The 15,027-nt window shown below is 41.9% G+C and overlaps 1 protein-coding gene across 1 annotated transcript in view; it reads right to left on the bottom strand.

Annotated features, from left to right (window-relative positions):
• TECTA (tectorin alpha) overlaps positions 1 to 15,027 on the bottom strand; it is a 127,975-nt gene that overhangs the window by 46,283 nt on the left and 66,665 nt on the right. The window contains exons 12-13 of the mRNA XM_087828512.1: positions 13,069 to 13,630; positions 2,787 to 2,986 (exon numbers count right to left, since the gene is read on the bottom strand). Of these exons, the coding sequence (XP_087684638.1) occupies positions 2,787 to 2,986; positions 13,069 to 13,630 (762 nt within the window). The remainder of the gene's footprint in view (positions 1 to 2,786; positions 2,987 to 13,068; positions 13,631 to 15,027) is intronic.

The following is a 15,027-nucleotide window of genomic DNA, read 5'->3' as shown; positions in this document are numbered from 1 at the left end:
TTTGAGTCTCCATCAACCTGGCTATCTCTATTCTCCTCAATCTGGTGATTCCCTGGGACCCTGCCCCATGCAAATTGCAGGCCCACTCAAGCTGTTTCTAGTGGCTTTTCCATATGAACTGCTTGTATTGAATCATGCTTCAGACTTTCCTAAAATCTCTCAAACTAGTAGTATCTGGCCTCAGTGTGCCAGGAGGCCCCAGGCCTGGCAATAGTGGCAGCCAGCTTTGCTTTGTAACTTTACCTCTTCTGGGCACCTCCAAGCCCAGCACAAGTAGCAGTAATCTGCAGATCATTCTGTAGCTCATGCTGGGTGGCCTCTCACAGAACATAGGTGGTGGCTGGCATTGGCCTGCACCTCCTGGGAGACCCCAGAGCCAGCACACTTGTGGAGAGCTTTAGACTATGTCAAAGTACCACCCAACCACCTCCATAAGTGACACATGCAAAGGAAGGACTCACCAGAGCCCCACTGAAGTAAGTGTTTCTCCTGGGATTGGCCCTTGCACAGCTGATTCTCCAAGATGGTCAATGATCACAGCCAGTCCTTGCAGCTGATTAGCCTGGAGGTAAATTCCTCCCATTGATGTGCCAACAGAATTCAAAGCTCAACTACAACAGGAAGGTACACACAGCCCACATGGGGGGGCAAGGCACACACCTGGAATCCCCAGCATGGGTAAATAGGAAGGCTGTGACACTGAACCCTACAGGACACCTACTACATAAGGCCACTCTACCATGACTGGGAGATGTAGCAGCTCTACCTAATACATAGAAACAAACACAGGGAGGCAGTCAAAATGAGGAGACAAAGAAACATTTCCTAAATAAAAATAGAACTAAGCTCCAGAAAAAAAAACTAAACAAAATGGAGAAAAACAATCTACTAGATTCAAAGAAAAATACTGGTTATAAGGATGCTCAATGAACTTAGGGGAAGAGTAGATGAACTTAGTGAGAACTTCAACAAAGATAGGAAACATAAAAAAGAACCAGTCAGAAGTGAAAATTACACTAACTGAAATGAACAATACATTATAGGGAATCAACAGTGGAGTAGATGAAGCAGAGGATCAAATCAGAGATTTGGAAGATAAGAAAGCAGAAAACACCCAATCAGAACAGTAGAAGGAAAAAAGAATAATAATAAAAAAAAGAGGATAGTGTAAGGAGCCTCTGGGACAACTTTAAGCATATCAACATTCACATCATGGGGTGCCGGAGGGAAAAGAGAGAAAGTAAGAAATTGAACACCTGTGTGAAAATATAATGACAGAAAACTTCCCTAACCTGGTGAATAAAATAGACACATAAGTCCAGGAAGCACAAAGGGTCCCAAATGAGAGGAACCCAAAGGGGCTCACACTAAGATGCATCATAATTAAAACATCAAAGGTTAAAGACAGAGAAAATCTTAAAAGCAGCAAGAGAAAAGCAGTTAGTTACCTACAAGGGAGCTCCCACAAGGCTGTCAACTGATTTCTCAACAGAAACTTTGCAGGGCAGGAGGGAGGGGCAAGAAGTGTTCAAAGTGATGAAAAACAAGGACCTACAACCAAGATTACTCTACCCAGCAAGGCAATTATAGAATCAAAGAACATACAAAGAGCTTCTCAGACATGAAAAAGCTAAAGGAATTCATTATCACCACTCACCAGCATTACATGAAATGTTGAAGGGCCTTCTTTAAGAAGAAGAAGGGGGAAAAACATTAAAAATATGAGTAATAAAATGGCAATAAATACACATCTATCAACAATTGAATTTTAAAAACAAAATTAATGAACAAGCAGACCAGAAACAGACTCATAGATACAGAGAACATTTTGACAGTTGCCAGATGGGAAGGGGCTTGGGGGATGGGCGAAAAAGGTGAAGGAATGAAGAAGTACAGATCGGTAGTTACAGAATAGTAACAAGGATGTAAAGTACAGCACAGGGAATATAGTCAATAATACTGTAATAACTGTGTATGGTGTCAGATGCGTATGAGATTTATACAGATGATCATTTAGTTAGTTATATAATGTCTGATCACTGGGTTGTACACCTGAAACTAATATAATATTACATGTCAGCTGTAATTGAAAATAAAAGATTATTTAAAGTTGAAATAAATAAAATTTATAAAGTACAAAGTAAACAATTTAGTGGGCTGATATGTTTTACCAAGTGATATCTACAAAGGACATCTTCATTAGCTAGATGTTTAAGACCCTATATATAGGGAAGCAAATGGTAGGTGTGGGGGCATCACATTAAGCAGTTCAGGTGGAATCCTCTGCAGATAGTACCAGAGTGATAGATGGCACATGCTTTCCCTCACTCCCATGGAGCTTCAATAGCCAGAAAGGAAAAGCTATTGCTTCCAGCCTCAAGCCCCATATTTCCCAGTTAAAAATGTCCTTGGCTAAGACAGTTACAAGTGTCATATTCACAGCTACCATATTTCCAAATGCTTTCGAGAAGCAAATTAAGATTAACAGGAGAGGAAATCAGAGGGCCTAGAGACAGGCATAGGGAGAGAGAAACACAAATGCTAAGAGGAGGGAATGCAGAGTGCTAGCGACCGTGCTGCTACGGAGGAGGGAGGAGAGTGAGGCTCAAATGCATTTCCAAATCCAGTACTCAGTGAGCAAGAGCCTCCACAGACCTGTTGTTAACCTCTCTGTTCTCCCACCTCCCTACAAATAAGCACCCTAATCTTCATGATGAAGCGGGAAGATCGGTCAACTGTGATTAACCTCTTGGCAAAGAGGAACAATCAGTGCCAAGCTCTCCTACCTCGTAATATTTGCCATCTGAGTAGCAGCCGCAGCTGTGGGGCAGGATGCAGCTCTTGCCATTGAGGACATAGCCCGAGTCGCACTGACAGCCCTCCACACAGTAGTGGTTGCAGTCACTTTTCAGGCGGATGGCAGCACAGCGGGGCTGGCAGACACTCACACAGCTCTCATAATGGCTGTTGGGAGGGCAGGTGACAGCTGGAACAGAAGACACAAGTCAAAACTTGTACAGTCCCAAGAACTGTAGGTGATCTCCTGAAGTCATTGCTCACCTACTTAGGGAGATGGAGGGGGTGTTGAGGAAGGTAGAATGAAATTTACCACCTTTTCTTACTAGTATCCTCTCTGCTTACATAAAGCCTCTGAGTTATTATTGCTTAAACAATGGACCAAAGAGAAGATGAAGGTAGCTGGAGGTTCCTCACATAACCCTTGTCCTCTCTTCAGCCTGTTTTTGAGGTCCTCTAATCTGCTACCTTAAACACACCTCCCAACATGCCTCTCAGTTTCAGTTAGGCATCCACACTCACTCCCACCTCTAGGCCCTCACTCATGCGGATCTCCCTTTGGCATGCCTTTCTTTATCCTCACAGCCTATCCAAACTCCCCATTCTTCAAGTCTTATTCATACAGTTCCCCACTCTTACACCTATTCTAATAACTCACCTTCACCTCAGAACTTCCACAGAACCTTCTTCTCAGGCAGTAGTTTATAGACGGTAGGCCTCTGAGCCCCTTGATTGCTGAGAAGGCAAATGTGCCTTATGTGTGTGTGTGTAGACTGACCCATGTTAACTATGTTCTATTGATTTCAAAAGCATGCAGATGGTTATGGGAAGCAGTTAGGGTCCTGGTGAAGAGTGTGGGCTCTGGGGCAGATGTAAGAGACCATAGCCAGTTAATTAGCCTCCTGGTTCTCAGCTCCCTAATCTGCAACATGCACATACCCATGACACCTGCTCATGACTTGTTGGGAAGGACTGAGTGAGTCTGTGCTTAGAGCAGTGCTCAGCACAGAAGTGTTTAGTAAGTGTTAGCCAATCGCCAATCATTAAAGACAGGTTTGCTTAAAAGTTTTATAGAAACTTATTTTAATAGACAGATATTAAAAGCACAACTACTAATATGTGAGAATTTCTACTCAATACCACTTAGCCTTGAATTACTGTTTTTGCATTGCTGCGTGACACATCTTGTGCTTTGATGCTGTTGCAGTGAACATCCTTGTACATATATTTGCCCTCATGAGCAAGTGAATCTGTACAATAAATTCTGGAAAGTGAAATTATTGGGTCAAAGGGTATATCCATTTAAATCCTTGATAGATGCTACTGAATTGCCTTCTAAAGAGGCTGTGCTAATTTTTCCTCCTACCAGGTCTACAGGAGGTTTATTTTCCCGCATTCTCACTGATTGTTTATCACCAAATTTTCCGATCCTTGGAAATATGACAAGTTAAATGCTGTGGCTATAAGGGATTGCTATCCAGAATATATAGAGAACTCTTAAAACTCAACAATAAAATAATCAAACACCCTGATTAAAAAATGGACAAAGGATTTGAATAGACATTTCTCCAAAGAAGATATATGAATGAAGGTATATAAATGACCAATAAGCACAGAAAATCTGCTCCATGTAACTAATGATCAGAGAAATATATACCAAAACTACAATGAGATCTCATACCCATTAGAATGGCTACTGTTAAAAAAACAGGAAAATAGCAAATGTTGGCAAAGATGTGGAGAAATTAGAACCCTTGTGTACCATTGATGAAAAGTAAAATGGTATAGCTGCTGTGGAAGACATTATGGTAGCTCCTCAAAAGATTAAACATGGAATTACCATATGATCCAATAATTCCAAAAGTTTTGGAATTAGGTAAATACTCAAAAGTTTTGAAAAAAGTATCTCAAAAAGATTTGTATGCCATGTTCACAGCAGCATTACTCACAATAGCTAGAGTGTAGAAGCAGCCGGGTCTGTTGATGAGTGAATGGATAAACAAAAGGTGGTATGTACATACAACAGAATATTATTCAGCTTTGAAAAGGAAGGAAAGTCTATATTATACTACAACACAGATGAACCTTGAGGACGTTATGTACGTGAAAGAAGTCACCTGTAAGAAGACAAATACTGTATGATTCCACTTACATGAAGTATCTAAAGTACTCAAGTCCAGAGAGACAGAAATTAGAAGAGTGGTTACTGGGGGTTGGGGATGAGAGCTATTGCTGAATGGGTATGGAGTTTCAGTTTTGCAAGATGAAAAGAGTGCTGGAGGTGGTGGTGGTGGTTGCACAGTATGGACTACTTAAAAGCACTGACATGTACACTAGAAATGGTGAAAAGAGTAAATTCTGTTATATGTGTTCTACCATAATAAAAAATGGTATCTGCTATATCCTTCTGCAGTTTGCATTCTTTGTGAGGCCCATCGCCTTTTCATTTGTTTATAATCCATTTGTACGTCTTTTTCTGTTAATTGTCTTTCAATGTCCTTTACACATTTTTTTCTTATTAAATTGTAAAATCTCTTTATAAATGAAAGACTTTTGTCATTCAGTTATTAAATATTTTTCATTTTCCATTTGACTCTGCTTTTTGTGGATATTTATTTGCTTTTATGTTTCTGATATGTAGAAATTTGAAATTTTAAAGTGGTCAAATTTATCAGGTTTTCCCTATGGCTTTATGAGTCTTGCTTAGAAAAGGCCCTCTCTACAGCAAGATTACCAAACTGAACCAAACAAAACTCCTTTATTGCTTTCTAGCACTTTTATAACTTTTGTTTGTTTGTTTAATCTTGGTTCTGTCTGGATTTTATTTTGAAGTGAAGAGTGAAGGAGCTGCTTAGATATTTTTCCCCGATGATTTCAAATGCCACTATATAGCAATCTCCCCTTAGCACTTCGACCTATTTCTATATTTCATATCTTTCTACTGGTTGGTTTTTCTGTTCATGTTCCAGTTTTCATTACTGAAGTTCTACAACATGTTTTGATATCTGGGATGATATGCTACTGATTTAAAGATGTCCATTATTGTTTCAAGTACGCTGGTCCTATTTCTCCAACTAGACTATAAACTTCATACTTTATGCTTCTGATTCTTCCATGTCACCCAAAAAAGTGCTAAGAACATAACAGGAGGCTAAGAAACTTGATTTTTTAAGACAAACTTTGAAATATGAATACTGACTTTCTCAACCCAAATGAAGTAATGAGGGCTGTGAGTGATGATAACCCTACTCTTGAGTTCCACTATGGTCACAGTGTGTCTCTTTCCATGGCCAGTGGGCTGATTTAGCCTTTGCTCCCAGGTGGGCAGGATGCATGGGTTCCCTGAAGAGCCATGGCATACGGTAGAATGGACAGGGCTTTGTAGTCAAAACGACCTGGCTTGAGCCCTGGCTCTGCCACTACCTAGCAGTGCCACCTTGGGCAGGTTACTTACCCTCTCTAAACCGCTTTTCCTCATCTGTAAAACGGGCATAAAAACATCTCCCTCATGAAGTAGTTGTTAAGATAAAATGAGGTTCAGCTTTTCAAAGCTTCTAGTACAGTGCCTGGTGCTTGAATGATAGCTTCTGCCATTAGTAGCTGTCACTGTTTAGTAGCAGTGATAGGATTCTTTTTTTAGTTATTCAACAAAAGTTTATTGGATCTGCAGAGAACTATGTAAGAAAATCCCTAATTACTAGACTTTGCAATGAGGGCTCTGAAGTAGCAGAAGTTGCCTCGGGTCAAAGGGAAAATGGTAGCAGTTCTCAAACGGGACTGACCGCCTACCAGGTGCCAGGCCCGGGAGGCCTGGCTCTTGAGACATCATCACGCTGAATTCTCCAATGGCTGGCAGACACCCCCCACTCCCGATTCTATAGACTGAATACCCCCTTCGGCACCAGGGGATTCCCCAGCTCCCCCGGGCCCGTGGCCTGACCAGGGTTGGGAAGGCTGCACTGCTCTGTGGGGAGAGTACTGTCCAGCTTACTCAAGCCACTTTCCGTGGGAAAATTACCTAATTTCTCTGAGCTTTGGTTTCTTCCTCAAGACCATGGAACTAGTAATAGTACCTACTTTACAGGGTTGCTGTGGGCAGTGAAGAGTACCTAGAGCACCTACACTGGTACCTGGCACGTAGTCAGAGCCAAGCAACTTATTCCCTTATTATGTTCTTCAGTTATGTACGTTCACTCTCTAGCACATTAAGTCCTCATTTTAAGGCACTGAAAGAATGAAAGATTCAGCTGAATGAATTTTAAGGAGAGGTTAGTAATTAAGACGATTTACTTCCCCTTCCCTATATGTTCAACTTGGGTCAAGAACTTTCCAATGCATTTACAAATGAGGTAATTGAGTAATAAATTATTTCATTTATAGGACCTGCTAATAGCATTGAGATGTTAAAGAACAGCAGAGCTCTACTCTGCTCTCAATGAAGCATAAATTTAATGGCAATTCTGGTCTAACTCCCTTCTCCTGAAAGAACCATTTCTCATTGTGCAACCTGTGAACATTGCATTGGATCAAGTCTTAGAAGAATGAGGGGAGGGGAGGGGTACTAGTTCTGCCTTTACTTCTCAGTGGTTAGAGTTATATGAAATATGGTTACAAGCAAGTATATCTAAGACAGATTTTCTCTGTTCACTGATCTCTCAGATCGAAGGGTGGAACTGGGATTCAGTCTCTCCCAGATTTTTTCTGCTTCTTAACTTTAAAATGGAAAACTAAGGTGCCTCCAAATGTATGCACCCCCTCCCCCATCCTCACCCACATACTGTCTTTAAATTATGAATATTTCTCTTATTTTAGATTTTCTCTTTGCCAGTTACTGCCACCATCTTCTCAGGTACTCCCTTTTGGATATTCCCCCTGTCCTGAAATGCCAAGGTCGGAGGAGGTATAACCCTACTGTGAGGGACACTGCTAAGCAAATGGAGGAGGCAAGGGTGGGGTGGGTCCAAGGCTGAGGATGAGGCAGGACGGACTCTGCTCTAAGTGCCTTGGATCCAACTCTCCATTACTACGTATAGAGGAAGCAACCGATGTCTGGAAAAAACATCAAGGTGGGGAGAGAAAAGGGTTCTGGTAGAAGGGCAGAAGGACAAGGAAACAGTCTTCATGTCGGTACGAAGTCAGCCTTTCTAAACCGGTTTCCTCACCCTGCAGCACTGTTAGCCCTCTGGGTCCAAGCTCTATAGGGCTAGGGAGACCTTCATCTTCAGAGGTAATGTCATAGGGGCTTGCTAACTCAATTCCTTTTCCTTCCCAGGAGTGACAAAAATTGAGACCCATATTTAAGGTGAGAGTTCCTGGCATTATCCCCCTCAAAAAACAACTATTCCAATGACATCGTCGCTCACTGTAGCTAGAAGCAATGGTTTGGACACACACTATGCCACTCCCCATCCCAGCCATCCTAGAGAGCAGTTCAGCCACATCATGGCTTCAGGAAGAAAGGGTGTCCTTGTAGTGGGTCTCAAGATGAAGCAAGCAATGTCCTTCTTAAAACTCTTTCCCAAATATGCACCATTTCAACACCCCTGAGTCCACAACTTGGTTTTCTGATTTGCAGAAAGGCAAGCTCTCAGGCCAGACTGTGCTCACCCTGATGAATCCAGGGCAGCTCTGGGTAGATATCCAGACCCTGACTTTTTATAGGCATATTTATTTTACTGAAGTTATCGAAGGTCAATTAGTGTGGACAGTAATTCTGGAATCATTACTCCAACGCCTCACTCAGGGACCAAGTCTGGATGAAATGGTATTAAAATCTTTTTTCTCCCTCTCCCCATTTCCTCCAACAATCTGCATGAACATAATTATGTAGAATGTAAATTAACTGTGTGAGTATTAAACAATAACATTCTTTCTGGTTGTTCATCCAAATCCTCTTTTTCCAGAATGCAAAGGGAGTTTGTTCTCTGGGACCCTTGCTATATCACTTATTTAGAACTCCACACATTCAGCATCAATATGTAGCCATTTTATACAGTTGGGTCTACAAAGAAATTTGGTATAGCTAATGATACTGAGATGACAGATCGGCCAAAGACCAATAGTGGTTTCTCCTCCAGTTTTTTCCTAGTATGATGTGCTAAATGAAGGCAAATTCTTTCAGTACATAGTATACGAGTATAGTGAATGAATGGGTCGAGAGCATGAGCTTTGGGGTTAAGAAGGTCAAATTCAGACTTTGCTACTGAGATCGTATAACTGTAGGCAAGTTACAAAATTCCTCTGAGTCTAGGTTTTCCCCAACTAACTGGGTTGCTGAAGAGAATAAATAAGGTAATGCTGATGAGGTGTGTGGCACTGGGATTGGCTCAGAGCATGCCATTAATGTAACAAGAACGCCAGTTAGCATGCAGAATGTGCTGCTGTGTCTCCAGCTACCTAACTGTACCCTCTGGATGCTTCTGCAGCATGAGGGATACAGACAGCAGCTTTATCACACCATCACTGGGGGAACTACAGGCCAGGAGGAAAAGTGAGATGCTCCAAGGCTACACTGCTTCTTAAAGATAGAGCAGGGCCAGAATCCAGGGGCTCTATTCTGTCTCTAATGCTCTTAACACCTTGCTATGTTTCATAAGCTCAAAGTCTGATACAGCACATGTATGAGTCAAATAGAATAACACACTTAGAGAGAGCATATAAATTATCAATACAACGGTGGGCCCATGAGGTTCTAGAGCTAACTAACCTACTAGCTAACTCTTTCCCTATTAGTCCTTTGTTAGAATTTTATTGTGTACTTGCTGAGTCCAAATACCATGTATGGTGCTCTGCCCTTTATATAAGTGATTGGTTAAGATGGTGGAGCAGGTAAAGGCTGTGCTCACCACCTCTCACAACCACATCAAAATTACAAGCCAATTATAGAACAGCCATCATTCAGAACTCCCTGAAGTTCTACAACTGAGGATATACAGAAGATGCCACATCAAGACAGGTAGGAGAGGCTGGTCTCATACTCACATGTGGCAGATAAGAATTGGGAGGGATATCTCAGCTGTAGAGGTCCTTCCTGAGTAGTGAGGTGTCCCAGGCATTCCTCTTAAAGGGCACACACATGGACTTACTTGCCATTGGTCTCACTCAGTCTGAGCTCCAGAACTGGGGCAACCGCTTGAAAGGTGCCAGGGACATATGAGGAGGAACTAAATTGTCTGGTTTCAGGCCGAGGACTGGAAGAGCAGTTTTCTCTCAGACATTATAAGTGCTCGTAGAGGCCATTGTTCCTTTGTTGATCCCTCTCCCCACCCAGCCTGCACACACAGGTGGGCACCATATCTGAGTCTCTATCAACCTAGCTAAAACCATTTGCCCCGCCCTGGTGACTCCCTGAGACCCTCCCCCACCCAACTTGCAGGCCCACCCAAGCTGCTTCCAGTAGCTTTTCCATACAAGCAGTTTTGGCTCATGCTGTGGACTTTCCTAAAATCTCTTAGTTTCACAAACCTCAAACAAGCAACATCTGGTCTCAGCATGCCCCCCACCTCTTGCTAAACAGCCCCAAGCCTAACACTAGCAACAGTCAGCCTCAGTTCACTTGCTCAGGCTTTCCAGGCACCTATAAGCCCAGGACAAGCGGCAACCATCTGCAGGTAACTTTATGGCTTATACCAAGTGGCCCTGAGCAGGGCACAGGCAGCAACTGACTGTGGCCTACACCAGAGCCCCTCCCAAGAGGCCCCAGAACCAACACAGAGTGGCCAGATTTAAACAATCATCCTGAGCAATCAGCCGATGTCAATCAAGCATAAATTACAACAGGAAGGCACACATGCCCACACAAGGGACACATGTGGAACACCCAGCTCAGGTGACCAGGGAGACTGTGTCCCCGGGCTCCACAAGACATCTACTACATAAAGCTACTCTACCAAGAACAGTTGATGTAATAGCTCTACCTAATACATAGAAACAAACACAGGGAGACAGTCAACATGAGGAGACACAGAAACATGTCCTAAATGAAAGAACAGAACAAAACTCCAGGAAAAAACCTAAACAAAATAAAGACAAGCTATCTACGAGATGCAGAGTTTAAAACACTGGTCTGGTTATAAGGCTGCTCAATGATCTAGTGAGAACTTCAACCTCAGGGAGACAGGAAACATAAAGTGGGAGATAGAAAATATAAAAAGAACCAGTCAGAAAAGAATAATACAGTAACTGAAATGGAGAATACATTTAAGGAAATCAACACTAGATTAGATGAAGCAGAGGATAGAATCAGCAATTTGGAAGGTAAGGTAGCAGAAAATTCCAATCAGAATGGCAAAAACGAAATGATAAAAAAAAAGATGAGGATGTCCCACCTGGTGTGGCTCAGTGGTTGCGCATCGACCCATGCACCAAGAGTCACCAGTTCAATTCCCAGTCACGGCACATGCCCAGGTTACAGGCGCGATCCCCAGTAGGAGGCATGTGGGAGGCAACGGATCACTGTTTCTGTCTCATCTATGTTTCTATCTTTCTCTCCCTTCCTCTCTAAAATCAATAAAAACATATTTAAAAAACGATGAGGATGGTTTAAGGGGCCTCTGGGACAACATCAATTGTTCCAACATTTGCATCCTAGGGGTTCTAGAAGAAGAAGAGAGAGAGCAAGGAACTGTAAACCCATTTGACGAAATAATGATGAAAATGTTCCTTAATATGATGAAGAAAATAGACATATAAGCCCAGGAAGCACAGAGTCCCAAACAAGATGCGTTGAAAGTCCCACACCAAGACACACCATAATTAAAATGCCAAAGGTTAAAGACAAAGAGAATCTTAAAAGCAGCAAGAGAAAAGCAGTTAGTTACCTACAAGGGGCTCCCAACAGAAACTTTGCAGGCCAGAAGGACTGGCACAAAATATTCAAACTGATGAAAGCAAGGACCTACATACAACCAAGGTTACTCCAAACCAAAGCTGTCATTTAGAATCGAAGGACAGGTAAAGAGCTTCCCAGACGAGAGGCAGCTAAAGGAGCTCATCAACCCCCAAATTTGTATCATGGGAAATGTTGAGGGGTCTCTTTAAGAAGAAGAAGAAAGATTACAAATATGAACAATAAAATGACAATAACTATATAGCTATAAATAGTCACTTTAAAGGTAAAGATTAAATGCTCCAACCAAAAAGCATAGGGTGGCTGAATGGATAAGAAAACAAGACCCTCACATACGCTGCCTACAAGAGTCTCACTCAGATTGAAAGACATGCACAGACTGAAAGTAAATAAATTTAAAACGACATTTCATGCAAATGGAAAAACAAAAAAAGCTGGGATAGAAAAACTTATACCAGACAAAATAAACTTTAAAATAAAGGGTATAACAAGAGACAAGAAGGGCCCAGCAATTTCTCTTCCAGGTATCATATCCAAAGAAACCCGTAACACCAATTCAAAAGCATAGGCGCATCCGTATGTTCACCGCAGCTTTATTTACAATAGCCAAGATATGGGAGCAACCTAAGCGTCCATCAAAAATTAATGGAGAAAGAAGTGATGCCTACATACAATGCAATGTAACTCTTCCATAAAAAAAGAATGAAATCTTGCCATCTGCAACAACATGGATTGGATCTAGAGTGTATTATGCTGAGTGAAATAAATCAGACAAAGGCAAATGCCCTAATATTTCACTGATATATGGAATCTAAAAACAAAATAAATGAGCAAACTAAGCAGAAACAAAGTCATAGATACAAGGAAACTTTTGGTGGTTGCTAGATCAGAGGGAGGTTTGGGGGAATGGGTTTGAAAAAGGAGAAAGGGTTAAGAAGTGCAAATTAATAGTTACAAAATAGCCATGGGGATGTAAAGTACAGCACAGGGAATATAGTAAAAAATATTGTAATAACTATGTATTTTGTCAGATGGGTAATAGATTTATTGGGTGATCACTTTGTAAGTTATATAAATGCCTAATTAGTATGTTGTACACTTGCAACTAATATAATATTGTATGTCAACTGTAATTGAAAAATAAAAAGTGATTTAAAAATAAAATATAATAAAATATTTTTTTAAAAAATAAAAAGGTAAATGATCTTATTTCATCCTCAGAGCAACATATGAAATGAGTCAGTTTTACAGAAAAAGAAACGGAGACTCTGGTAGGTTATACATGTTGTTTTAGACAACTAACTCAATTTCAAAGTGCTTATCCTTAAATTGCTCTATTTAATTTTCTATGACACCTATAGAGATGGAAGACCGACCCGTCCACACCAATTAAGACACAAGGCAAGATAAGGGGAAGGACTCACAGCATGACGTGTAATTCCTCCAGCCAGTCACTGCAATCCCCTGAGTCTGGCAGGTGCTGGCGTAGTTCTGTAGCCAGCTGCAGGCAGTCTGCACCGCGCCCCCATCAATGCAAGAGTCAAACAGGCAGTTCTTGTAAAAGAAGGTGGGATTGACTTTGCTGTGACACTTGGTGAAGCCAGCGTTCTGGTTGGGAATTAGGCTGCACAGCTGCTGAACCTTTGAGAAACCTTCCACCTTGGCACAGGAAGGGCAGCGGTCCCCACAGCCCACCTGGCAGAAGGTGTCCCTCTTCACCCAGCTCTGCCCAAACTCATTGACGCTGGATGCAAGCAGACCCATAGGCATCTCCAGGTCATCGTCAGGGTTGCCGTTATAGCGGCCACACAAGCCGTAGGTGCTGTTCTGCATGTTTCGTGGGACTGTGATTGACAGGAAAGTCTTCCAGTCATACACAACCTTCAGGCCAAAATCAGTTTCCACCACCACATGGAAGCCAAAGGAAAAGATATTTATCTTCCCTTGTCCCAATTTCAGAGGTAGATACAGCCGTTCATTGTTGACCTGCAAGAGAAAGAAGTTGAAGTAGAGAATTCCAGAGATCTTCCAGCTCTTCTCCTAATGATTAGTCTTAAGAGAGATCGTCACAAAGGGTGATTTGAGCAGGTTGAATACAATCTTTGCATTTAGTGTTGTTTACGTCAGTCAACTATTATTATTAGGATCTGAACAGGCTTAAATTACTATCCTTTGTATACTAATATACCGATTTATTTCAGACACCTCTGTTTACATAGCATTCTTTCCCCTAGAAGTTCAAATTGTTTCCTCCAACATAATGATAGAGTAATAAGAATTCAATTAAAGTTCAGACTAAAACACCCAAACCTGGAATGCCTGTGTTTCTATTTCCAGCACTATTGTGGAATTATTTTAGGCAAGCCCCAACTTATTAATTCCTTTGGGATATGTTGTTGTTGTTGTTGTTTTGTTGTTGTTGTTATTTCCCCTGAAGAATGACTTCATTTGCTGGTCCTTCTTTACCCAGCAACATCCCTCTCACCCTCCAGACCATGCTCAAATATCCTATCTTCTATTAAGCAAGATGATCTGAGCCCATGGTCAGAATTAATCCCTCCTTTATCTGGGCAATGAGAACATGTTGTTTATCTCTTGTAATCTTCTCCACCTTCAACCAAGATCAAGCATTGCACACTGTTACTGAGGCACATATCACAACCTGCCTCATAGTATGGTTGGTTGTCTGCATTTCTAGCTCACCTACAAGATTATGAGCAACTTGAGGGCAGGGCCCATACTTTGTTGATCTTTATGTCCACTCCCTCCTGGCTACCTGTGTGTCAGCACAATGCCGTACACAGACAGGGCACCTGACACGTTTCCTCCCATACACTTTTAAATTCAGAAAACAAGGAAATCCCTTAATGCAAAACTCCAGAACTGTACTCCCCTTGAACTATTTGATTCAGATGAGACAAACTGTATAACTCCTGGCTAGGTGAGTGTGTGATGGAAACAGAGATGGCTTTAAGGGCTAAGAGGAGAGTTGGTCTTCCCAGTGAGAGAAGTAGGTACTGCTCCTATGGGGTGTTCTGAGAGTGCTCTATGACCACAAACACCTTCCCTCCTGACTGCTTAATCTCTCTCTTATCTGACACCCCTCCCTCATCTCCACTGCACTACTTTAGTTCAGACTCTCACCACCTTTCACCTTGATTATTGAATGCTCTCCTAATGGTCTCCCTGCTCTGGTGTTGCTCCTGTCCTCCATTCACTCACTAATGTCACTCCAATATTTCCTAATGCAATTGAAAGCAGTTAATCCAACACGTGAAACCCTCTCTGTGACCTGAATGAAACATTTGATATGCTGAGCACATCCCACAGGTTTCTAGAGCTGGCATCTGTCTTTTAGGGCTCCCCCACTTCCTCTGCCACTC

The sequence above is a fragment of the Miniopterus natalensis genome, chromosome 20 (assembly GCF_054644295.1).
Source record: "Miniopterus natalensis isolate mMinNat1 chromosome 20, mMinNat1.hap1, whole genome shotgun sequence".
Classification (NCBI taxonomy): Eukaryota; Metazoa; Chordata; class Mammalia; order Chiroptera; family Miniopteridae; genus Miniopterus; species Miniopterus natalensis.
This window is presented reverse-complemented; position numbering and strand designations above follow the sequence as displayed.